Source organism: Neofelis nebulosa, chromosome 6 (assembly GCF_028018385.1).
Source record: "Neofelis nebulosa isolate mNeoNeb1 chromosome 6, mNeoNeb1.pri, whole genome shotgun sequence".
NCBI lineage: Eukaryota > Metazoa > Chordata > Mammalia > Carnivora > Felidae > Neofelis > Neofelis nebulosa.
In genome coordinates, this window is record NC_080787.1 from 12355521 (window position 1) to 12382547 (window position 27027).

Consider the following 27027-nt stretch of genomic DNA (forward strand, 5'->3'; position numbering starts at 1 on the left):
ATGATAGGAGGTCATATGAATAGAAAAGTTGTACTCAAGTCCAGTCTAATAGGACAGAGGGAGAGAGAGTTGTGAACAAGTAATTCCAACAGAATCTAGTAAGTGCTATAAGCAGAGATAAAGACCATCTCGGTCATAAGACTGCGTTAAGGAAGAGCTTGACTGGGACAGGGGAGGGGATGGAGGGGCAGAGTTAGAAGTGTTCAAAAAAGATTCAGGGGGTGCCTGGGTGGCTAGGTCAGTTAAGTGTCCGACTTCAGCTCAGGTCATGATCTTGCAGTTTGTGAGTTGGAGCCCCGCATCGGGCTCTGTGCTGACAGCTCAGAGCCTGGCACTTGCTTCGGATTCTGTGTCCCCCTCTCTCTCTGTTCCTCCCCCACTCACACTTGGTCTCTCTCTCTCTCTCAAAAATAAATAAACATTAAAAAAAATTTTTTTTAAAGATTCACACCTGACATTTCTTAATATAGTACTTTACCAATTCCAAAGTATGTGAAAAAACACGACCCATCCCTCATACTTCTGGAAACAGTCAAAATGTCAAAATGAGAAGTAAAAAAATAAAATAAAAAATAAATTCACTGAAAAAAAAAGGTAAGTAAGTTCCCTAATAATGTCACCTTTGAAGCAAGACTTCAAATCTTCCAACTGCTAATCCCTTTTCCTTCTATGAAATCACTCCACTCTGTCTTGCTGGGTCCCCGAAGCAGCCAACTATCATATGTTACCTCAATATCCTATTTTGCCTCATTTCCTAATTAACACTTTAGCATCAGAAAGGTGTACAAGAGACACACACAAAACCAAGTGGGTTAAAATGAATCAAACGCATATTTAAACTGAAGTTCCAGTTTGTTTCAGAGATCCAAATTCAAAACATTTCTATATAAAAATGAATGTTCTTTAATACTTAATAATACCAATCCTTATCAACCATTTATTAATTTTCTCAACAGCCCCTGAACCCATTTTACAGATAAGGAATCACAGGCTCAGAGAGGTTTGAGAACTATGTATTCAGTTATGCCACGAATGCTAATTTAAAAATTACCCCAGGTTTTTCAGACATTTGAATTGATCAGTGTTTTTCAGATCAAAGTGAGACCCAAAAATAGTGAGACCCAATTTCAAGGCAAAGATAAAGGACCATTACACTTGCAGATCAAGGGCTAAATATAAGTAAAAAAAAAAAAAAAAAAAAAACCCTCTTAGGATAAGTACTTTCTCTAGAAAGGATAAAAATAATTTATCAAGAGTGTCTGGGAAAAAGGATAATAAATAAATTAATTAAATTTAAGTCATAAATATTTTTATTTTCCTTCTTTGAAATTTTTATTTTAAGAAATTTTTTTGAAAGTATTTTAATTCTCCCATATGTTTTAGGTCTTGATCATCCTTACCCCTTTTTCTACCATAAGGTCTTGAAATTCTCAACCACATAATAGTAGTTTCCTACCACGGGGATTTTTAGACACATAACCCTCAAAGTGTACAGAACAGAACAGAAAAGAAGCTGTAATAAAATGGTTTACTTCTTTAAAACTGCTTATGACATCTATTTCTCTTGTAATATTTTCTCATTGACATTTTTTTTAATTTTGTTTTAAATCAAAAGGTTACTAATAAGGCCTTGCTTAATAATACCAATGACCCAACTCTCCTAATTAAAAGCTGACAGTATTTGGAGTACTTACTACTCTCAGTGAATATTCAGATGTGACAGTCTTTTTAAAATTATGTCTATTTTATAATTTCCTCCATTACTAAGGCATGCTTCAAGAAAATTATTCTGAGATGCATTTTCTTGTTCTTTTCCAGTCCTTGACACAGACTGGTGAGGGGTACCATGGACTAACAAGCATATTCAACCAACACAGATTACTAAAATTAAAAAGCTGGAACATATTAACATATCTAGGCCACACAGAAGTGTCGTAAGGTAAGATCATCAGCATAAATTAGCACATTATTATAAGGTATCTACAGGAACCAGATAAACTGTGCAGGATACATCTTTTTTCATAACAAATATATAATGCTATTTGATTTGATTTATTTTAATCACAACTATTATTTGCAGGAAAAGTACTGGTTGTAAAACATCACATTTTACTATGTCAGCTTCCCTGAGAAGCAAATCTGAAATTATGGTGAGAGCCTGGGTGCGGTGGGGTCGGGGAAGGGGGCAGGGTGGAGAAGGGGAATTCTGTGTAAAGCATTTGGGGGACACTTAGCTGTCTTTCTCCATTTTGCATTTTTGCAGAAATAGAGGGTTTATTTGTTGTTGTTGTTGTTGTTCACAAATTGTTTTATTTGAGGGGTTTTTTTAGAAGTCATTCTGAGTACATTTTTCTAACTTCCTTATAAAAATCTGAAAACACAAAGTCATTTACAAAAATAAACCTCTGTCATTTACCAAATCCACAGAATTTTACATCTACACACACACACACACGCAGAAAAGGGGAAAGAGTAGATCAGTTTCTCGCTATTTTAAATAATGAAAACACGGTGTTCTAATCTCTACAATAATAGTATCCTAAGAGTATGGGGTCTGAAGTATTAAAGTGTCATAGTACATTCATTCTATTTTTCATACTATTCATAGCTCACACAACAGTTGTCAAATACTGGAAGAAAATATCTAAATAATAGTCTTTAGCTACTGGAACAGTTGTTGAATAATCAAATCCTCCTTTAATTATGCATTTTTAAACAAATCAGGCAAATCACATATGTATCATATTACTAACATCAACAAAGGCAGCAACAAGAGTGAACATTTAAATACAAGCACATACACTCTCATGAACATAAAACAAACCTCTGCCATGTGTGTCCTCACCTCCCCTAAACGACACACATTGAGTAACTGAAACAGTCACATCAGAGTTGTAAGATTTTTTTTAATGGAAAAAGAGGCAAACTCTGTATGTCTAAGGCCTGTACCTTAAAAAGTGGTATTTAAGGAAAATTAACAAAAATTGAAATGTACAAGCCATGTTAACTTGAAACATGTTCTAGTTTTAAATAAAGGAAACCATGGAAGCACACCCCCAATTGCCTTTGATTTAACCCTGCCCCCAAACAAGAGTCAAACCTTTTCTAATATTGGTAACAGAAGTGTGTTGTGCGTTTCCACTTCCAGTAAAAATTATGGACAAATTCTGTTTATGCTACAAACCAAGGACAGATAGCTCTGACTGGACATGAAAATAACCTCCTCGTATTCTCTTGCTCGGGTCGTACACTGTGTTGGATGCATTATGCTCCATGAATGAACAATCAGGAGGTTTTCACCTAACTGCATGGGAAGTGTATGAACCACATCCTGCTGCATATAAATCCTCACTTCAAATCACATTCCTATTATCTAATTTTTGCATTTCTCACCTGAGAAGCTATTCACAGAACCTACCAGATTCCCCTTTCATCACATTACTGCCAGCAGGAAATTCAAGCAATGACAGATTTTGCTAAATTTTCAAAGGTACTTTTAACATAAAATAACATTCCAGAATGGATAAACCTATGTGGTGTGACCTGAAAGCCACACAAATCATTTATTTATGGCTGTTATGTTTTAATCACTGGATTGTTTTTAGAGGCTTAAAAAAATTAATGGTTCCTGCTATACAAAAGCAACTGTGTTTTCCATGAAACATTAGCTGTCACATTAATACAAGGTTTTATTAATTATACTGGATTATACAGGAGTTTATATCTACAAACTGACTGCTAAATATCTGAATTTCCAAGTCATTTCAAAATAAAAATGAAACCTGGTCCTAGTAAACCTTACATGAATTAAAGATCCATTTACAAAACAGAAAATTAAATGTAAAAAATATAACCTCAATTTAATACATTTCCAGATAAAACATCCAACACATGTTCTCATCAAAAAGCAAATTAAAAATATTAAGACATAGGTAAACAGTGCCACCTTTTGGTATATCTAGGAATCGAGCTTCTAAATTGTACAAAAACATCTTTAACGCAACACAGATGAAAGAGTATAGCAAGGAATTCAAAGCCCGTCAGTTTACAGTTTAATAACATTAAAGCCTAATAAACATATTATTTGTCTTTTAAATCATAAATATTTTCAAGAACTATAACATTACCTCATGTTTACATGTTTTCATTTCAATTTCATGAGGTTTGTAGTACATCACTCCATTAAAAAGAAAACAAAAAAGAAAAAAGAAAAAAGACCTGATGAGGCTCAGAAAGTTTTAATGACTGATCCAAACATCCCTCAGTTAAGAATGGTTGAGCCATCACTGGCTCGAAATTGCTGGTTTTTCTATTCCCACATGAATTCCTAAAACATATAATAAGTCAAATCCTAGAATTATCCTGTGTCACAATTAATGCACACATTTCTACGCTGTGTAAAATTTTGCAAAACAGTTCTTGTTTTTACAATGTTTTTCGTATACATTTGGATATCTAGGTTTAAATTCCTACATGAAGAACACACAAACATTGACTACACTCCCGCTGCAGCTCACATATCACAAACACAACAACCAACAATTCTTCACCTAACACAGTATCCCTCCTGTCTCTATGCTACTAAATAAACCTTCACTCAAAACTGCAAAGCCCCTTTTCCCCCCTCCCTGCCCCAGGAAAGAAAGCCTTTGTTTATGGCTTGTGCTTGATTTGCAACTCACCTAAATCACAAGATTAAAAGCTACTACAAAAGAGATGGAAATGAAAAGCTTCAAATACTCTCCCTAAAGAGTCTTTGCCTTAATTTGACCTCCTATTTAGAGGTTTGTATACCATTTTCAATGTCTTCTGTTTTCACATCCTTCAACGGGTTCCCGTATGGTGGTGTTCGACTATAACGTATGTATTCTAGAACACCGCCACTAGTCCCTTCCTTTATTTTTCTAAGGTAGCTAACTCGGCTCTCACATGAAAAGCAGAAGATATTCCCAATGATTTTTTGTCTCTGATTCATGCGTTACCATGAATTTTCCTCAAAATTCACTCAAGGAGCGCTTCACAGAGATTTCAAAATCACAGTTAATAGGATTCCGTCTTAAGTTACAGCGACTCAATTCAAAAGACAGCGACAAGACAACGGCTACGAAGATGGTGGCTAAAATGGTTGCCAGAAACACCTGGAAGCGTCACAGCAGAGGATGAAACATGACTCGATGACCCAGAGCAAGTCAGACCGTAGCGCACCAACGCAGCCCGTGGACCGACCTCACCCCTTATTCACCACGTATTCAAGTGTAAGACGTGCAAGTTGGTAAACTGAGCTACTCCTAAAAATGACTCACAGGGAAGGATTAAATCAAAACACGCTAAGAGTAAGCTTTCTGGAAGGATTTCCCTTCACCCCACAGCGCCTCCTGCCATATTACAAGGGCTAAATGTTCACCCTCAGGGGTAAACAACATTCTGCATCTTCTCTAGAGACTCTTAATGTCTTTCCTCTATTTCCGGATGGATGAAAAAAGCCCATTTTGAAGGCCCTTAGTTTTATTTCTCTCTGCTTTAGTTCTGGGTAAAAAGGGGGGAAAGAAGGAGAAAGTACCCTTCTCACCGCCATGCTTATACTCTGCACCCTTACCACCTGTCACAAGGAACTCAACACTTGAATACAAGTAGCACTCCGGGGTCACTGGTGTCTCTCTACAAGTCTCCGGGTATGCACACAAATATTTGGAAATAAATAGAACCAAATTTTAGATTTGAGGGAACATCAACATTTTTTTTTTAATGTTTATTTTTGAGAGGGAGAGAGACAGAGTGTGAGCAAGGGAGGGGCAGAGATAGAGAGAGAGGGAGACAGAATGCAAAGCAGCTCCAGGCTCCGAGCTGTCAGCCCAGAGCCCGAGGCGGGGCCTGAATTCACAAACTGCAAGATCATGACCTGCGAAGCCGCTCAACCGACTGAGCCACCCAGGCGCCCCGGGAACATCAGCATTTCTAATACTGAATCCAATCCCATTACATTGAAGGCAATTACTGCTTGCAGTTTCATAAGGATGGATTAAATTAGATTTCTGATTTGATATAATATGTAGTGTCCATGTCAGGAAAAGTGATAGTATGAGGATCTTATCCAAGACCTGCCAAGACTATGCAGACTGCAGTTGACAGACACCGAAAGAGGATTGTACTGAAAACTCAAGAGATTCTCTCTCTCTCTCTCTCCTCACTCACACACACACACAATTTATTTAACCTTTAGAATATACTTTAAAGCTCTCTTCTGCTATAAAGATAAGAATACACTTACTTCGAGATAGTCAAAATATCATTTTTATTTGTTCACTAATTCACTTAAAAGAACACCTGAATTCCTATTTTGTGCCAGGTCCTGTGCTGAATGGTAATAATGATAATCCACTGAACACTTAGCACATGCTAACATTTAATCTTTGGGGGAAAAACTACTGTTGTCTTCATTAAGTACCGACAGATACTGAAGTACAGAGACACTGTCTTTTGTCCAAAGTCATACAGCTAATCCATGGCCATAGCCGGGTCTTACAGTCTGGCCAATGATAATAGGGGCTACTGTCTGCTCCTAAAAATTAAGTGACAGTTGTCTCTGAGATGTCAAAGGTAAAGATGGCTAAGATAGGAGGAACTCACTCACTATGGGAGAGACACGGGAAACAGACAAATTACCCTAAGAAGGAACTAACAGAGGGACTTCTCTCTGCCTCTAAGCCAGGGGAACACACCAGCAGCAGTGCAAGCAGACTTAGGGTAAATACAAAGCGTCAGGATCGAAATGATCAAGTTAGTTGATCTAATATGCAGAGTCACAACTGTTATACACATGCACACAAACACACAAACAGGCCCTTAAGTCACCCATATATATCACCTGCATGAATCTATGTACAAAAATTCTTACCAATGCTTAAATTTGACAACCACCAGGCTACAATAGAGGAAGGACCAGAAGGAAGTCTGCAGATTGCCCAGACATTCGAATCACTTCCGCTGAAATTAACCATCAAACACATGTGGGTCAAGTGGGAATGGTGGGAAATTTTAAAGGGCTGTAGTTTACTGCCTTCTCATTTAACATTAAGCCTCATTAACCTTAAATATGTTAACAGATTTGAGGATTAATTTGAAGATTAATGGGCTACTCAAGATGCATCTTACGCAAAGATTCGTTTTGAGAAAGTACGCAAGCGACGTAATGGCAGAGGTAACAAATGTTTGTCCTCAGAGGCAAAAACTCCCACCTTAGCAGGCTCCCGTGGGCGAGAGGGCAACCACCACATTCTAGGACAAGCACAGTCAGGGCAAGAGAGCTATGAAGATGTCAAGCAATGAGTCGGTGAATGAGTCATTTCACATCTGGTCTCCAGCATACATGTTGCAAGCAGATTGCACAGGATCCGTGCTGCCTCTGAGAAGGTCAACTTGTCCAATTCTTATAGAAACACTACTACACACTTTTAAAAGTAGTAAATGAGAAAAAATAAGGTGTTAACAAATTTAATAACTTCTAATAATTTTATAAGAGGACTATTTGTAACATGAAAATCACTTTTCATATGTATTCTAGGGGCAGTGATCATGTAATCTAATACTGCCATCTATTGTCCAAGAGCTAAAAATACATCACATCTTTAATCCAAACTCACTAAATTTTTAAAGGCCCAAAAGAGCCCACACTATTTTACACACTCAAATGTCAACATCTCAAAAAAAGGTTCTTCCCAAAAGTCAAGAACAGTAACACAAAAAACAGATTTTTAAGTGTAGCTTCCCTGGTAATTTATCATTTACCCTTGAGAAAGAAAGATGGAAAGAAAGGCAAGGACAGAAGGAGGGAGGGAGGGACAGAGAAAGAGAGAGAGAAAGAGAGAGAGAAAGAGAAAACTAAAACTTAAACAGACTATTTCTGAATACACTATCCAAAAACAGTTTTACAAAATCTCAAAAGGTAGTCTGAATCATTGAACAATTAAGCAAGTATGAAATTTCTGAAAATCTCTAGCCTATGTTGATTTTTCTCTCCTAAAAAAGTCTAAAATATTAAAAGTAGGAAAAAAATTTTTTTAATACCAGAAAAACAGCAATTCTAAAGACTAGTCTTCTTAAAACAATTCAGCACTCCATAGCAGTTTGTTCACAAAAAAAAAAACTACACATGAAGTATTAGCAACGCCTACATGTTACAAGAAGTAACATATAGACAAGAGTCTATATAGACAAGAAGTCTAAGTAACTTGGAAAGGTCAGGCCAAAAGTGGAACAGAACGTTGGGGCGCCTGGGTGGCTCAGTCAGTTGAGCGTCCGACTTCGGCTCAGGTCATGATTTCGCGGTCTGTGAGTTCGAGCCCCGAGTCGGGCTCTGTACTGACAGCTTGGAGCCTGGAGCCTGTTTCAGATTCTGTGTCTCCCTTTCTCTCTGCCCCTCCCCCGCTCGTGTTCCGTGTCTGTCTCTCTCTCTCTCTGTCAAAAATAAATAAGCATTAAAAAAAAAAAATTCAAAAGTGGAACAGAAGGAAACAGGATATTCAAGTTCCCAAAGACAATTAAAAAGATAAACCTTTCCCACATCTACTACAAAGAAAACTGAGAGAAAGAGTTTAAATTTTTTTCAAAATAAGTTACCACATGAGTTTTTAACTATTAATGGTATTTCACTTCAGATGTGATATCAGGCTAAGAAAAATTATGACCTAGCACCAATACATTGTAGAATTCACAAGAATGAGCTAGACTTTCTCTTCGTCTGTTTAAAAGGCGAAGATTCTAATCAACCATGCACGTTCACTCTCAATAAGGGAAATAATATCTGGGATTAAAGAAAAGTTGTCACTACTTAATCTGTATAGATAATCCACAATTTAGTACAAGATCAAAACAAGTGACTGTGCTACTTAGTAAACTGTTGGTTCAAACACATGGAGTTTTTGTGCTTCACGTAATGAAAGAGATTCTTGGGCCAACAAGATGAAAATTAACAGAAACTGAAGATCTCCATGCCCCATTTAAAGAAGGGAAAAAAACACTAGAATATAGAGATCATAAAAATTAGCATGCGTTCTATTTTGTATCACAGTGATGAGGAGCCCCAACATCCTGTTAAGATGTATTAAAAACATCGTTTTGAAATGTTACGTTTCACAGAAGCATCAGAAAATTTAAACAAAACTGTGAGCATATCAAATTTAAAGTTTCAGGGACTAGGGGCGCCTGGGTGGCTCAGTTGGTTGAGCATCCGACTTCGGCTCAGGTCATGATCTCGCGGTCTGTGAGTTCGAGCCCCGCGTCAGGCTCTGTGCTGACAGCTCGGAGCCTGGAGCCTGCTTCAGATTCTGTGTCTCCCTCTCTCCCTGCCCCTTCCCTGCTCATGCTCTGTCTCTCTCTGTCTCAAAAATAAATAAAATCTTAAAAAAAAAATTTTAAGTTTCAGGGACTTGAGCAGAGAATGCTATTCAGTTCTTAGAATATAAAGCATAATATAATTCCCTACGTAATGAAATTTAATGTAATTAGTCGTCCTGGACTCATTTTAAAATGAAGACCACCTCTTTACAAGACCCTCTGGGTAAAATGAGTAAATAGTACGGGTAAATAAAATCTGTTATACTACATTAAATTTGTTTAAATTTTTAAAAAAAGTTATAGGACACACATTGGTCACAATATGCCATGTAAGCTACACAGTATCTTCACCACAATGCTTTCGTTAAGAGGTACACACACTGGGCTCCATTTTCAGGGGACATAACCTTCTAGAGGGGACAAGTTATACATAACATTCAGCAATCAATTATATGTATCAATGGCCCTCACAGTGAAGCATTTTTAAGACTAAATTTCATATGAATGGTTTTTCCGTTCCATCTGTCCACATCCTTCCAAATGATGGAGTCTCTTCGTCAATATGTACGTACAACACGCACCCCACACGGGCTAATTCTCTTACACTCTTAATTCTCTTCAAATCAGTTCTCAGCTACTCCCACTTTCAAAATCCTGTTTTAACTCCTTTGGCTTGCTCTTCCTCTTCCCCAACTTGGATCAGTGCATCTTTTACTTTGTTGGCATTCCCAATCCACTGTCTAACAAAAGGGAAATGTGTGAAGGGCAGATCTTTACTCTGTTCCTTCTGAGATCAGAAGACAATTTTTCCTAGCTCAAGCCAGCCATTCCAGAACACCAAGCACAGGATTCCAAAATTTCACCCTCCTAGAACACGAGGTCAGGTCAAAAAGAGGCTGTCTAGTTCATACATTTACGGTTCCAATCAACAGCCCACTGTTCATGATACATGATAGGCTGTGCCTGGAGGTCTCATTTCACACTCAGCTCTCTCCAAATTCCTTTCTCATGTCAAATCCTAACGCTGCAAGTTGCTCAGTTTTGCTGTCTCCTACCCTGGAAAGCTGAACTTTTTGGAGATTCGGTAGAAAGAATACAGCTCTGCGTTCCAGTAACAACAGTCATCCATTCCAGGATAGGGGACGTCTCCTTTATTTTTTTTTGAAGTCACATCCTGACTTAGACCCTGTGCTGTCAGATCCCTCATACCAAGTCAGCCATTAGAATTCTCAACTTTCTATGTGAATATTGGCAAAAATAACCAAAAAATATTAAGACTTATGAAGAATATCCCTAGTGGTTCATGCAAATAACCTAATATATGAATATGTCCATAGTAACCAGGCAGGGAAAGTAAAACTGCAAATTACTGGCAAGGTGAGGAAGTACTTTTAAATAATTACCTTAAGCCTATAGTTTTCCAGCATACGGGACACATGTAAAAAGTTAAAGCTTATAAAATTAGCCTGAAATGCCCACATGAGAAGGAAAGTTAACAGATTAACAGATATAGTTCCGATTTTAATGTGCAAAAGACCCCTTTTCCTCTTTTTAAAAAAAAAAAAAAAAACCCTATGTTTAACATTGAGCTCTGGAATAATGCTAAGATTGAACTATATCCATAAGCTGATGGTCACCCTTGTATGTACTACAGTCTGCAAATCATCAGAACAGAATTTATTTTCACTATGATTTCCAGACGGACTTCAGAATCTTCGGATAAAAGGCATCACCTTTGGCTACAGGATAAAGAAATTCTCCAAGGAAACTCCAGGTAACACTTAGAAAAATGTCCTATTCAGCACATAACTTAATACCTCATTGTAAATACTCGTTACCAGTATGTGTAATTTAAGTCAGAAACCTAAATGTCAGGATATTTTTAAGTAATTCTTTAAAAGCCTGATAAACAAAGTCTTTGTTCTCTTTTTATCTTCAGGTACTATCTATGTAAAATTAGCAACAGACATGAACATGTTTTATGAGCTATAACACACTGTACACATATAAACAGCAGTGGTGATGGTTAAGGAATAAGAAGGCTACCTTAAAGAGGTATATGTGGGGGCGCCTGGGGGGCTCAGTCTGTTAAGCGTCTGACTTCGGCTCAGGTCATGATCTCACGGCTTGTGGGTTCAAGCCCCGTGTCAGGCTCTACGCTGACAGCTCAGAGCCTGGAGATGCCTCAGATTCTGTGTCTCCCTCTCTCTCTGCCCTTCCTCTGCTTACGCTGGCTCTCTCTTTCTCTCTCTCTCTCAAAAAATAAATATTTTTTAAAAATTTTTTAATAAAAAAATAAAGAGGCAAGAGTTGTACACTAAGAAAGCTGATGATTTTTCACTGAGTTCCACTAGAGATTCTAGAACAGAAACATCGAGTGTTTTGTTTAGTGGTTGTGGAGAGGGGCAAATGGATGAAGGGGAGAGGAGATACAGGCTTCATTAAGGACTGAGTGGGTCACAGAAAGGAAAGACACAGCACAGGGAATGCAGCCAATGGTCTTGTAACAGCGCTGTATGGTGACAGGTGGGAGCCACGCTGGTGTTGAGAACAGCGGGACACGGGGAGCCATCGAATCACTAAGCTGTACACCTGACATTAACGTAACATGCGTGCCAACTAAAATTTTAAAAAATCTTTCTGGAAACGGAGCACCAGTATTTGCCCTATTACTGTGACGATTAAATGAGGGAACAGAGAGAAGGCCCTTGGCCTGGGCCCAGCACATGGTAAAGCCCGAATGCACATAGGTAATTACTGCTGTTGATCAAAACAGAAAAGCAAAAAGATGATGATGTCATATTGATGTTCCCCCTGGGGGGTGACTTCACACTGATGATAAAGGAGGTGGACCCGGACCACGTGGCTCTCAGCTCCCAGTGCCATCTTAAACTCAAGTAACAGCTTACTTCCACTGCACTGAAATTAAGAAACTGAGCATACTCCTGTGGTATGGATTCCAGTGGTACGTATCCCCCCTTTCTCTCGCCTCTAGAAAGAGAAAAAGAGGAAGAAAGACAGACAGACAGACCACCAGCCTTCTAACAGTATCGCACTTAAAAGAGTCCTAAAAGTCGTGCAGGAGAAATATTAAAATGCTGGGCAGCAAAAAATAAAAAATAAAAAACACCCAGTAAAACCTATCTAATACTAGGTTTCCACACTGACCTGCCTTTAAAGTATCAAGTTTGAGAGACTACACAGTATAACAGGAGCAGAGGCTGTGCTGACAGCAGCCATGTCTCAAGGTCCACTCTAGCATACATCAGTTGGGTGAAGGTATAGATCACATGTCTCCCTTCTCCCAGCCTCAATCTCCTGGTCTTAAAATATGCAGTCACCTCCCACCAAAGTTATTTCATCTGATGCTTGCAATAACTTCTGTGAAATGCCTAACACACAGTACACTTTCAACCAATTCAAGAAACGTGTACAAAAACCCTGATTTCACATAGGTGACATAATATTTTGTGCTAATTTTTTTTTTTTTTTGAGAGAGAGAGAGAGAGAGAGAAAGAGAGAGACAGAGCACAAGCGAGGGAGAGGCAGAGAGATAGAGAAAGAGAGACACAGAATCCAAAGCAGGCTCCAGGCTCTGAGCTGTCAGCACAAAAAACCCGACACGGAGCTCGAACTCACAAACCGTGAGATAATGACCTGAGCCGAACTCAGATGCTTAACCCACTAAGCCACCAGGTGCCCCTGACTAATTCTAAGAGAAGTAAAATATAAACTTTTCATTTAGTTTCATCTTGACGAAGGTGGAGGTCTACTGTTTTTTCAGAATCCCACACAATTAGTCTACTTATCTTAATATCTTTTATCATATATATATATAAGCTCAAGATATTAATGTGAAATGTCATGGTAACCAGTTTTGTTTTGTTATTTTTTTTTACATTTTATTTTTTTTTTTTAATTTTTTTTTTTCAACGTTTTTTATTTATTTTTGGGACACAGAGAGACAGAGCATGAACGGGGGAGGGGCAGAGAGAGAGGGAGACACAGAATCGGAAACAGGCTCCAGGCTCCGAGCCATCAGCCCAGAGCCTGACGCGGGGCTCGAACTCACGAACCGCGAGATCGTGACCTGGCTGAAGTCGGACGCTTAACCGACTGCGCCACCCAGGCGCCCCCATTTTATTTATTTTTGATAGACAGAGACAGAGCACAAGTGGGGGAGGGGCAGAAACAGACGGAGACACAGAATCCGAAGCAGGCTCCAGGCTCCAAGCTGTCAGCACAGAGCCCGACGCAGGGCTCGAACCCACAAACTGCGAGATCATGACCTGAGCCAGTCAGACGCTCAACCAACTGAGCCACTCAGGCACCCCAATTCTTAAAACAGATAAAAAACAGGCAAAGAAACTTTATGTGCATTCATACTTTAATTATGTACAAATGTGATTTCCAAAAACTCCAAGTACAAACACAAAAATCTAGCTTTAATGTCCTTAAAATTCTACTGACCCTCAAGTGTGGTCCTTGAATGTATTCTTGACACAAACATCTGCATAGATGAATCTAACATATCCCATTAATCTCACTCTGAAAATTTAAAGCTATTTCTTTTGTTTTGTTTTGTTTTTGTTTTTTGAGAGAGCATAAGCCGGGAAGGGGTAGAGAGAGGGGGACTGAGGATCCAAAGCAGGCTCTGTGCTGATAGCAGCGAGCCCAATGTGGAGCTTGAACCCACAAACCACGAGATCGTGACCTGAGCCGAAGTTGGATGCTCAACCGACTGAGCCACCCAGACGCTCCTAAAAAGCTATTTCAAGTCAAACAGCCAGGTCCAGGAAATATGCTTATACTTTAGACATTCAATTCTAATATTATCTCCTATGCCATATAAACTACCACTTATTTCCACAAGGAGATTCATTTTCTTAATTCAAACCTAAAATGTTATATTCTGATGGATGCAAAAATCCTCAACAAAATATTAGCAAAATGAATCCACTAATATATTTTAAAAAAATCATACACCACAATCAAGTAGAATCTGTTCCTGGGTTACAAAGGTAGTTCAATATTCAGGAAACAATCGACAATCAACATGATATGTCACATCAATAAAAGGAAGTATAAAAATCATGTGATCATTTCAATAGATGCAGAAAAAGCATTCGACAAAGTGCAACATCCATTCATGATAAAAAACCCTCTCTCAGGGAGGTCTAGAAAGAACATACGTCAATATAATAAAGTCCATATATGACAAACCCACAGCCAACATCATACTCAATGCTGAAAAACTGAGAGCTTTTCCCCTGAGATCAGGAACAAAACAAGAATGTGCTCGCTGAGCACTCTTACTCAACATAGTACTGGAAGTCCTAGCCACAGCACTCTGACAACACAAAGAAATAAAAAGCATGCAAATTGGTAAGGAAGAAGTAAAACTCTATTTGCAGAGGACATGATACTCTATAGAGAAAACCCAGAAGATTCCACCAAAAAACTACCAGAACTGATGAATGAATTCAATGAAGTCACAGGATACAAAGCCAACGTAGAGAACTCTGTTGCATTTCTACACACTAATAATGAAGCAGCAGACAGTCAAAGTTTAAAAAATCCCACTTCAACTGCATCAAAAACAATAATGTATGTACAAGTAAACTTAAACAAAGAGGCAAAAAAAAAAAAAAAACCTGTACTCTGAAAACTATAAAACACGGATGAAAAAAATTCAAGACAATGTAAAGAAATGGAAAGACATTCCATGCTCATGGGTTGGAGAAACAAATGTTAAAATGTCCAAACCAATCTACAGATTTGGCTACAGCCAAAGCAATCTACAGATTTAATGCAATCCCCATCAAAATACCAGTAGCATTTTTCACAGAACTAGAATCAATCCTATAATTTGTGTGGAACCACAAAAGACCCCCAGAAGCCAAAGAGACCTTGGAAAATAAATATGAAACTGGAGGTATTACAATTCCAGGTTTCAAGTTATATGACAAAGCAGTAGTAATTAAAACAGTAGAATACTGGCATAAATATACACAAATAAACCAATGGAACAGAACAGAAAACCCAGAAATTAAACCCACAATTATATGGTCAACTAATCTTCAACAAAAGAAGAATAAATATCCAGTGGGAAAAACACAGTCTCATTAACAAATGGCGCTGGGAAAACTGGACAGCAACACACTGAAGAAGGAAGCTGGACCACTTTCTTTCGCCATCCACAAAAGTAAACTCAAAACAGATGAAAGACCTAGATGTGAGACCTGAAACCATAAAAATCCCTGAAGAGAGTACAGGCAGTAATTTCTCTGACATCAGCCATAGCAACATCTTTCTAGATAGATGTCCTGAAGCAAGGGAAATAAAAGCAAAAATAAACAAGGGACTACATCAAAATAAAAAACCTTTTCCATAGCAAATGAAACAATCAGCAAACTGAAAGGCAGCCTACAGAATGGAATAAGATATTTGCAAATGATACTTGCAATAAAAGGTTAGTATCCAAAATACATAAAGAACTGATAGAACTCAATACCCAAAAAACAAATAATCCAATTAAAAAATGGGCAGAAGATATGACTAGACATTACTCCAAAGATTACAGACTGTCAAGAGATACATGAAAAGATGCTCAACATCACTTATCATCAGGGAAATGCACCTCAAAATGACATAAGCTATCACCTCACACCCATCACAATGGCTAAAATCAAAAACACAAGAAACAACCAGTGTTGGCGAGGATGGAAAGAAAAAGGAACCTTCCTGCACCGTTGGTTGGCATGCAAACTGGTGCAGCCACTCTGGAAAAGAATGTGGAGGTTCCTCAAAAACTTAAAAACAGAACTACCCTATGATCCAATAATCACACTCCTGGGTATGTACCCAGAGTATGCAAACACTAATTCAAAGGGACACATGTACCCCTACGTTTATTGGAGCATTATTGACACAAGCCAAACTACGGAAGCAGCCCAAGTGTCCATCAAATGATGAATGGATAAAGAAGAGGTGGTGCATACCTACAGTGGAGTATTATCCAGCCGTACAAAACAGCGAAATCTTGCCATCTACAGCAACGTGGACAGAGCCAGAGAGCATAATGCTAAGCGAAATAAATCAGAAAAAGACACCATATGATCTCACTCATATGTGGAATTCAAGAAACAAAACAGAAGAGCGAAGAGAAAAAGGAAGAAAGAGACAAACCACGAAACAGACGCAACTATAAAGAACACACTGATGGTCACCAGAAGGGAAGTGGGTGGCAGGATAGGTGAAATAGGTGATAAGCATGAAAGAGTACACTTAGCCTGATAAAAAATAAATAAATGCTATTCCGGCCTGACACTATCACAAAGCATTTCTGAAACATAAATTGTAAAAGCTCTTTTAATAAAGCAGGTCCTGGGGCGCCTGGGTGGCGCAGTCGGTTAAGCGTCCGACTTCAGCCAGGTCACGATCTCGCGGTCCGTGAGTTCGAGCCCCGCGTCAGGCTCTGGGCTGATGGCTCGGAGCCTGGAGCCTGTTTCCGATTCTGTGTCTCCCTCTCTCTCTGCCCCTCCCCCGCTCATGCTCTGTCTCTCTCTGTCCCAAAAATAAATAAAAAACGTTGAAAAAAAAAAAAATTTAAAAAATAAAGCAGGTCCTATGTCCCTGTGTTATGAAAAAATACATTAACAGCTTGGCCATTTACTAAAACAGCTTCTCAGATGTAACACACGATATGAAGGCTTTTCCTTTGCCAAAAAACAATAAATTTCTCACCTGCTGGAATCCACGTATACTTCATTTTTTCATGTCTTCATATGTCCTAGCACCACAGCCTCTAACACACATCATGTTCAGACAACACTTGCTGAATGAATAAATGGTATACAAATATACAAAGGAACTATCAAGAACTGTAAAACCTAATTTAAAAATCATTTCTCTGGAGTACCGGGGTGGCTCAGTTGGTTAAGTGTCCAACGCTTGACTTTGGCTCAGGTCGTGATCTCACTGTCACGAGACTGAGCCCTGTGTCTGGCTCCACACTGGGCATAGAGCCTACTTAAGAGTCTCTCTCCCACTCCCACATTCATACACACACGACGCACACGCACTGTTCTCCAAAAAGGGAGATGAAATGAAAATGATTTCTCTGAAACTGGGGGCACCCAAGCTAAACGCTCTATTCTGAACTATGTAGGCTTATCACAGATATTCCGTACATATAACTCACATTATTCTCATCTGTCTATGAACTAAAACTTCAGTCGAGGGCCTTGCGATGGACTTTTTTTCCACTAAACCAAAAAGCACATGCTTTTGGTGCTTGTGCACCAAAAACACAAGCAAGCACAGCTACAAAGTAAACAACGTCTCTCTCCAGCATCTCTCTCTCCCTCCAATGTAGCGCTATCTAAAATATCTCTAATACAGCTCTACCTAAATGAGAGCTGTCCCTAAAGTCATCACCTTGGGAGACCATGCCTTTATTCCACTACTGGAATTCATAAGCAACTGGTTATGAATTCTTTGATGAAATTGTAGTTGTGAGAGTCTGAAGCGATCCAAAAAACGTACATACCGCTGCTATAAACATTTTTTAAAACTCTTCTGTAACAGTTTTCAGAATCAATTAAGATAAAAAATGCCTTACTTTTAACTAAAACAGCATGGTTCAACATCATATCACATACTTTATTTATTACTTAGTGGCTTCAAATGACCTGTGACAATTCTAACCTTAAATGCACTCTGAAGATAATGAAGATCTGCCACGAATGAGGACACTGAAAATACTTTCCCAACATCTCCAAAGAAATAATCCAAGAACATTAACCAAAGGCAGCCTTACTGGGGGAAAAAAGTTCAGTCTACAGAAACTGCTTACTTGAAGAAACAACACTCGTGGAATGTATGCATTCAAATCCTATTTCTTTTAAAAGCCATGGTGTCTATAGGGACAGTTTCACCGTTTTCCATGACACTAACTGTATACATGCATCCATGTACCCATGACGCAACCGACTGTTCGGAATTTTAGGGAATGACATCAATTCTCCTCGGTAGGTTTCATTCTTTGAAATGAAAAACTAGCAGGCACTATTTTGTAAGTTATGAACCACCTTTTCTCTCAAAATAAAAAGGGTCTGAAAGAAGCAATGAACAAGAGTTAACTGCTCTGAGTCAGCCTCTTTGAGATTTTACTATAGAATAATTATATTCCTGGATTCACACAGTTAAAAGCAATTTCAAGTATATACCCACATAATCTCTTTTGTCTCCAAATAGTAAAAATACCTACTACCAGTAACTGAGAGCTAATTTCCAATTTATTGTATACTGTTTTCAGTAATCTCGGTGTTCATTTTACATAATCTATATCTTATGCCTATTTTGCATCAATTATACAGTTAAAAAAACATTTTAGGTCTATATTTGATTAATAAAACATTTTAAATTATTTAGCAATAATAATTTATATAAACTCCCACTATTCCACAATAATGAAAGATGACGGCTAGCACAAACAATCCACCCATCATTCATCTCATATATTTAAGTATAAAATCTGTAGAGATTTCTTTTTAAAAAAAAAATTTTTTTTAATGTTCATTCATTTTTGCGAGAGACAGAGCATGAGAGAGGGAGGGGTGGAGAGAGGGAGACACAGAATCTGAAGCAGGCTCCAGGCTCTGAGCTGTCAGCACAGAGCCCGACTCGGGGCTTGAACTCACCAAATGCGAGATCATGACCTGAGCCGAAGTCAGACACTTAACTGACTGAGCCACCCAGGCGCCCCAGAGATTTCCTTTCTAAATGTTTTACAGCAGCTACTATCGTTCATACTTTCTGGGCCTACAGCACCTGACCAGTGAGAAAAGGGACTCTATAGTCCACTACAGGCAAGCCAGACTAGAATTAAACACAGACTATAAATTTCTAAAGTGGGGACAATCAACAGTACATAAAGTTAGCACAAATACACACAAGTAATGAAACTATATAAAAGTAGTACACCACATTAATAAGAGAAACAAATTTCAATTTATTCTCCCTTTTTACTATTTCGCAAATAAGAAGTTAAAATTGGGGGCACCTCGGTGGCTCAGTGGGTTGAGCATCCAACTCTCGATTTCAGCTCAAGTATGATCCCAGGGGATCGAGCCCCATGTCAGGCCCCATGCTGAGCATAGAGCCTGCTTAAGATTTTCTCTCTCCCTCAAAAGAAAAAAAGAAAAAAAAAGATTTTCTCTCTCCCTCTACCCCTTTTCCCTCTCACATGCACTCTCCCTTTAAAGCAAAAAATTAAAAATTAAAAATTAAAAAAAGGCTAAAGCTGGATATACATAACAAAACTTGGTATTCTTGTGTAAATGCATCAGGACTATTTTACTTTTTATCACTTAGAACAGTACTGTAATAAGATCAAATACAAAATTCTAATGGACTAAAATTAAAATTACAATGTGTTAGATATTTAACACTACCTAGGAGAAGTCAAGCTCATTTTTTTTAATGTTTTAGGAAATTATCTTACAGACTATTGTCTTAATATTCTGCACCATCAGAATGTATCAAGGCAAACCCATGCTAACTTCTACTAAAAATCACTAACGAATCCAGAAGGATAATCCTTTTATTTTTTTGAGAAATCATTCTAAAAACACATTTTGAGTACTTTTATCTAAAGAACAAAATCATTAAGGCTGATTCTGCGGTCTAAAGGACAAGTTATCAAAAACTCAGAGTTAAGACATTAGGATCATTGAGTTGCTGAAGCAAACACCACTAGGAAAGAAGTTTCCAATCTTCCCATATCCTCACAGGCCATCTTGAGGCTAAGACTTTGCCAATCACAAAGGCATAGGCAACAGTGGTCAAGAGCAGTGTTCTGGGGTGACAAGAGACTTCACTGTCCGTGTGATTTAAGGTAGGATACAACCTCTCCATTCTCGTCTGTATACTCAAGTCAGGATGCCAATATTTCCACATCTCCCAAAGGCTAAGCAAGGTGACATACATAAGGCACCAGGCCAATGCCTGTCACAAAATATCAAATCATGGCCCCATTCGATATACATGCTGACAGACACAGTAATGAAGAAGACATGACATGTGCCGGTTTCCACATATACATACTTCCTAGCTCCGTCCACTGACAGCTCCTAGACACATGGACACTTCACAGTGGCAATGAGCTCACCTACTGCCCACAAAGCTCGTCTGGCTCAAAACACCATTCTTGTACCGAAAGGGATCAGGACTCCCTGGAAAAATGGTTGCTTCCAAGGCTGGGGAAGGGAAAATATGAGACGAGCACATTTTGTGGCAGCAGACAATAGAAAGAACGGGGGCTTGTTGACAAGGTCCTACAGCCAAACTGGAAGAGACGAGCGGCAAAGTAACAACAGTATTGGACTACAACCCACAGGAACGACAAACAAGCATGTAAATCCATGCCAATATATGTAAATAAAACCAGGGAGAAAGGGTCGTCCTTACAGGAGAATTCCAATTAATAAGCGTAAGAAAGGAAGAAACAGTGAATCACCATTTAACAAACAGTAATGACTGCTGCAGACACGATCCATGGACACAAATTTTCAGACACTGAAACTAGCAGAGAAATGTTGAGGGGAAACAGGAGATCTATTAATTACAATGAAAAAAACAGTAACTTGACTGTGGAGAAGTCTAGCAGACGTGGCCCTCTGGTTATAAGACATATCAACTCATTATCGACTCCCGGATATGATGCACTGAGAGCTCAATGTGCTCTTCTTGCCAAGAATGCATACATAACCGGAGTCTGATCAGGAGAAGACACCCAACAAACCCAAGTTGAGGGACATTCTACAAAACAACCAAGAACTGTTAATCAGCTTTCCTCAGCAGTCCATAGACATAAAAGACAAGGAACAAGAGAGGAACTATCAACTGACGGAGACTAAGGAGCCATTACAAATAAATGTAAAATGAGATGCTAGACCGGATCCTGGAACAGAAGAATGTCAGTGGGGAAACGGGCAGAAATCAAACAAGATGTGCAGTTTAGGTAACAGTACTGCACTAATGTTAACCTCCTAGGTTATTAATTCTCGCTTAATTATGTAAGATGTCAGTACTAGAGGAAACTGGGTAAAGGACATATGCAAACTGTCATATTACTACTTTTCTGTAAGTCTAAATTTATTTCAAAGTAGTTTTTTTTAAGTATTTGTATAATAATGTATCTACAGTTATCTAGACAACATATAAGAGTTATCGTTTTGTTTTGCCTTAAAATCATTAAGTCATGTTAAAATATACTTTAACTGCTGAAGCTAAAATATACATCTCTAAAGAATTCAGCCCTGAAAAACCTAACCAATAAAATACACTACAGATCCCATTACCTGTAATTTCATATCCATAAGCAGCTAGTTGTCCAGCCATATATTCTCCATCCGAATTATTATGAGAACAACCCCATGTTCGCATCCAAATTTTCTGTATGCCTGGAATAGTGCTATTAAACAATCAATAAAAAAAAAAAAAAAGTAAGTCTCATTTAGGAATTTTTTTTAGAACAAAATCACTCGATTTCTGGGCATATTATGCAAAAATACGCTCACGGCAACCCATTTGCAATCTATTCATGAAACGCACCAACTTAATCCATAATCAACTGTTACACCAAAAGTCTAAAATCAAGGTAAAATAACCACAGAAACCTAAGTTATGACTCTCTCCATATAAATATTTCCCTTTTCTCTGCATTTTAAATTCAGTACTAAAGTACTATCACTAAGTTAAACTCCTAAAAAGGTACATACAAATAACTTTAGCAAACAAAATGGTTCTAGCAAGAGAAGCAAATAAAGAAAAACTAAGGACATCACCCATTCACTGACTCCTATATAACAATTACAATCTTTATAACTTACAGATACAAATAACTGAATCAAAACAGAAAAACCATCACCCTACAGCATAATTAAAAGTACTCCATATGTAAAAATAGTTATAAAAATGTAGTATTTTTAGAAAGGGAAAAATAGTCGTTCAACTCAGACTGTACTAATAATTTAAATTTAAATAGAAGTTACCTTAAAGACATATTCAGAGCAAATTCAATAAACTTTAGTCATTAAAATATGAGAAGTTTAAATTCACAGACTTTAAAAAGTGTTACAAATAAAACCATCGAATGCATTAAAACTTTCAACAATTTACTATCTAAACAAATATAAGCATGTTAAAATTATACAACTGCATAATCCTTTCTGGCTAGGCTGTATTACAATTTCACAGAACTACAACAGACCTAATATGATAAATGACACAATAATTTTTTTGTGTCAATGCCTTTAGCTGATCCAGAAGTATTTGTAAATTTGCTAAGAAAAATCAAATACCCAAACCACCACTGTCTCATAAGAATTTCAAAATGCAGTAAAATGCCTCACTTGGAAGTAACACAGAATTACATACCAACTACAGAGATATCAAAGAGATCCTGGGGTGGCGGACACAGATATGGGGCAGGGGCAGCATTTCCTATATTTATGCCAAATACTGTCCTTGACCCAGTCTTCAAGAAACATGCCATCTGACATCTTTTTTTTTTTTTTAACCAATTACTTTGCTAAATTTAAAACCAAATAAAATATCTCCTCTCCAAAAGATTTTTAGAAACAGCAGCTATATATATATATATATACATATATACACGTATATACATACACACATACATATATACGTATATATATATATATACATATATATATACATATACATATATACACATACATACACACACACACACACTGATATATACCAGTATGTATCAGTAGCACCAGTTTCTTCCTTGGTAGGATACTGGATATAATCTCAAAACAAGAGCTTACCTATTGCTTGGTGGGCTGTTTTCATCTTGCAAATATTTTTGGGTGTTTCGCTTTCGCACCTTTGGAACAACATGCTTCCGTGAAAAATGCCTATCTTGTGGCTTTAAATCTTCCTGTGACACAATATCTTCTATGTCATCCAGGAGAGAATCACAGGAGGCAGAAGGCATCTTTTCTATTACATACAAAAGTTATAAACGACAGAGGCATATGAGTCCCTCACAAATCTATTTCACATGTATCATCTACAAAATATTCTTGCTGATCTTGAATCTAATAGAGAGTTCAGATTTAACTTCAAGTTTACAGAAAATGCAAAAGATAAAAATATACAAGGAAACAATGAGACAAATCCTACTGATAATGGGACATCCCAAGGTTCAACTGGAACTATTTCTTCAACAAATCAGTCTCACAGAGAAAAAAACAGAAGAGAGACTATTCACAGTGAAGGCATTAGAAGCATAACATCTACATGCAATTCATGCTCTTGACTCTATGTCACTTTGTCCAACCAGCTGTAAGATATTTTGGGGACAAATACGGACATCAGAATATCAAGTGGGTGTTAGATAATATTAGGATATTACTGTAAATCATTAGATACAAAGTACTGATATAAAGTATTGTCCTCATGTTTAAAAATCTTATTTCTGACATCGTAAACGTGATTTTACTTTTTATTTATTATTTTTAAAAAATCTTTTTATGGAGCACCTGCATGGCTCAGTCAGTCAAGCGTCTGGGATCTCAGCTCAGGTCATGATCTCACAGTTCAATTCATGGGATTGAGCCTCATGTCAGATTCCCTGCTGACAGCGTGGAGCCTGCTTGGAGTTTTCTCTCCCCCTCTCTCTCCACCCCTGACTCGCGCATGCTCGCTCTTTCTCTCTCAAAACAAAGTTTTTTAAAAATCTTTTTAGAGATTAATATTGAATATGTGGACGTTAAATATATCTATAATTTACTTTAAAACAATAAAAATAGGTTAAGACATACAGGAAAACCTTACATGTCTTAAATCTAAGACACATATATTGGTGTTCATTATCCTATTCTACTTTCCTGAATGTTCAAAATTTTTATCATTAAGACAAGAAAATGTGGACACAGCTTTCAGGCAGATAGAACAGATGTCCTCTTCCTTATCCATCCTACTAAGTACAATGAAAACTATGGGCATTATATATAAAATAAACATCAGAAGACTCTGAGAGGTAGAGAGAAGGCAGACTGACCGGGGACCCTGGAACCCAAGGAACAACACAATGGTGAGTTACTTGGGGTTTCTTTTGCCTCCTCTATCCCAGACTTGGAGCTGAAGAAGCCAGCAACCCAGAATTGCCAACAGATACAGACAACAAAAGCACCCCCAAAAAAAACCCTGTTCTCTTTTCAAAGAGCCAGAAAAGGGACAGTCTAGCAAGACAAAACTTTTAGACAACCATTCTACCCCATAAAACAAAACAAAACCCCACAAAACACAAAACTACAGTCCCACCTCCTAACTTCTTTTTTTTTTTTTTTTTTTTTCAACGTTTTTGATTTTATTTTTGGGACAGAGAGAGACAGAGCATGAACGGGGGAGGGGCAGAGAGAGAGGGAGACACAGAATCGGAAACAGGCTCCAGGCTCCGAGCCATCAGCCCAGAGCCTGACGCGGGGCTCGAACTCACGGACCGCGAGATCGTGACCTGGCTGAAGTCGGACGCTTAACCGACTGCGCCACCCAGGCACCCCCCACCTCCTAACTTCTACTTTTATGAGGCTGTAACGAGGCACCGCACCCCACCCCACCCCACCCGGGCAGAACCAGAGGAGGCCATGTAGGAACCCTGGACTTGCCAACCAGCTGACCAAACAGTAAGGAACCCCCACCCCACCATGTCAGTCAAGACCAAACTGATGTACAAGTGTATAGTTATATTCCTATCACAATCCAAGCAAGATGTTTTGTAGACATAGATAAGATTGCTGTAAAATTTATGTGGAATTGTTAAAAAAAAAAAAAAAAAGGTAACATATCTGAAACAATTGTGAAAAAAGAAGAGTGGGAGGAATTGAGCCACCCGATTTGAAGACTTATTATACAGCTAGACTAATCAAGACTGTGCGGTGTTGGTGGGTGAGCAGAAGTATGAATCAACAGAACAGAACAGAACAGAGAACCGGAAAGAGACCCACACAAATATGCTCAAGCGACTTTTGACAAAAGTACAAAAGCAATTCAGTAAAAGAAAGATAACCTCTCCATTAGTGCTGGAGCAATGGGACATTTACAGACAAAAACTGAACCCCAATCTAAGTTTCACACCTTATACAAAAATTAATGCAAAATGTATCATGAACTTAAACGTAAAACGTAAAACTATAAACTTTTAGGAAAAACTGTAAGAGAAAATCTTCTAGACCTAGAGCTAGGTGAGGAATTCTTGGGCCAGATACCAAAAGCATGATCCATAAAAAGAAAATCAATCCAGACACCATCAAAATTTCAAACCTTTGCTCTGCAAAAGACCCGTTTAAGAGAGGATAAAAAGTCAAGTTACAAGGGCGCCTGGGTGGCTCAGTCAGTTAAGCATCTGACTTTGGCTCAGGTCCTGATCTTATGGTTCATGAGTTCGAGTCCCACATCAGGCTTATAAACCCCTCCCCCACCCATTCATTCTCTCTCTCTCCTTCCCTCTCCCTCTCTCTCTCTCTGTCAAAATAAATAAACGTCAAAAAAAAAATGTTAAAGAAAAAGTCAAGCTACAGAGTGGGAGAAAATTTTTGCAAACCACCACTTATCTGACAAAGGACTGGTATCTAGAATTCAAAACACAGTTTTAAAAAATCCAATTGGAAAATGGATGAAAGACAAAGACATTTCACCAGAGAGGATATAAAGAAGGCAAGTAGCACACAGCATTACTAGCTGTCAGAGAAACAAACTCCAACCACAATAAGGTATCACTACACACCTATCAGAATGGTTAAAATAAAAAAAAAAACAGTGACAGCACTAAACCCTGACAAGGATGCAGAGAAACTGGACCACTCCTACAATCCTAGGGGGAATATAAAATAGCACAGTCACTCTGGAAAACAGCTCAGCATCTTCTTAAAAAACTAACCATGGAACTCCCATGTTACTTCTGAGGGTTTATCCAAGAGAAATAAAGACTTACATTTCCACAAAAACCTAAACCCAAATGCTTACAGCAACTGCTTTGTCAAAACCTGAAGACACCCACGTGCCCTAAACTGCAGTACGGCTGCACCAGGGAATACTACTCAGCGATTTAAAAAAAAAAAAAAAAAAAAAAAAAAAAAAAAAAGGAAAAGTACCACTGATACATACAACAGGCAGGACGAATCTCCAGGGAATCATGCTGCCGTGAATACAGCGTCCCCGCTCCCGAAAGCTTACGGGCTCTATGGTTACATGTTTATAACATCCTTGAGCCCTGAAATAACAAAATTACAGAAATGGGGAACACAACAGAGGTCACCAGGGATTGCGGAGAGGATGGGGCAGGAGCGAAGGGAAGGCCACTAGCCACGGTCAACAGGAGAGGTCCTTGGGGAGATGGAAACGTCCTCCGTCCTGACCATATCAATGTCCATATCCCAGGTGTGACACTTACAGTTTTGCAAGACGTCACCACTGGGGAAACCTGGACCAGCCATACAGCATAGCCACACAACTTTTATCGCTGTAAGGAAATCTGTAACTATGATAAAATACGATGATTAAGGGGGCAGAAAATCACCTGGAAAGAAAAAGGAATGTACACTCGAGTACATTTGCTGACAGTGCGGCTGCCACTTCTACCACGTCCAGGCATGAAAC

The 27027-nt window shown here is 38.3% G+C and overlaps 1 protein-coding gene across 7 annotated transcripts in view; it reads right to left on the reverse strand.

Annotated features, from left to right (window-relative positions):
* CDKAL1 (CDK5 regulatory subunit associated protein 1 like 1) overlaps positions 1 to 27027 on the reverse strand; it is a 711422-nt gene that overhangs the window by 668130 nt on the left and 16265 nt on the right. For 6 of the 7 annotated variants that reach the window (XM_058732865.1, XM_058732859.1, XM_058732860.1 and 3 more), the window contains 2 exons: positions 23193 to 23367; positions 21699 to 21811 (listed from right to left, as the gene is read on the reverse strand). In XM_058732865.1, coding sequence (XP_058588848.1) covers positions 21699 to 21811; positions 23193 to 23362 — 283 coding nt within the window. In that variant the 5' untranslated portion in view covers positions 23363 to 23367. Of the gene's footprint in view, positions 1 to 21698; positions 21812 to 23192; positions 23368 to 26535; positions 26628 to 27027 lie in introns of those variants that run through there. The other variant, XM_058732861.1, reaches the window with a different exon arrangement.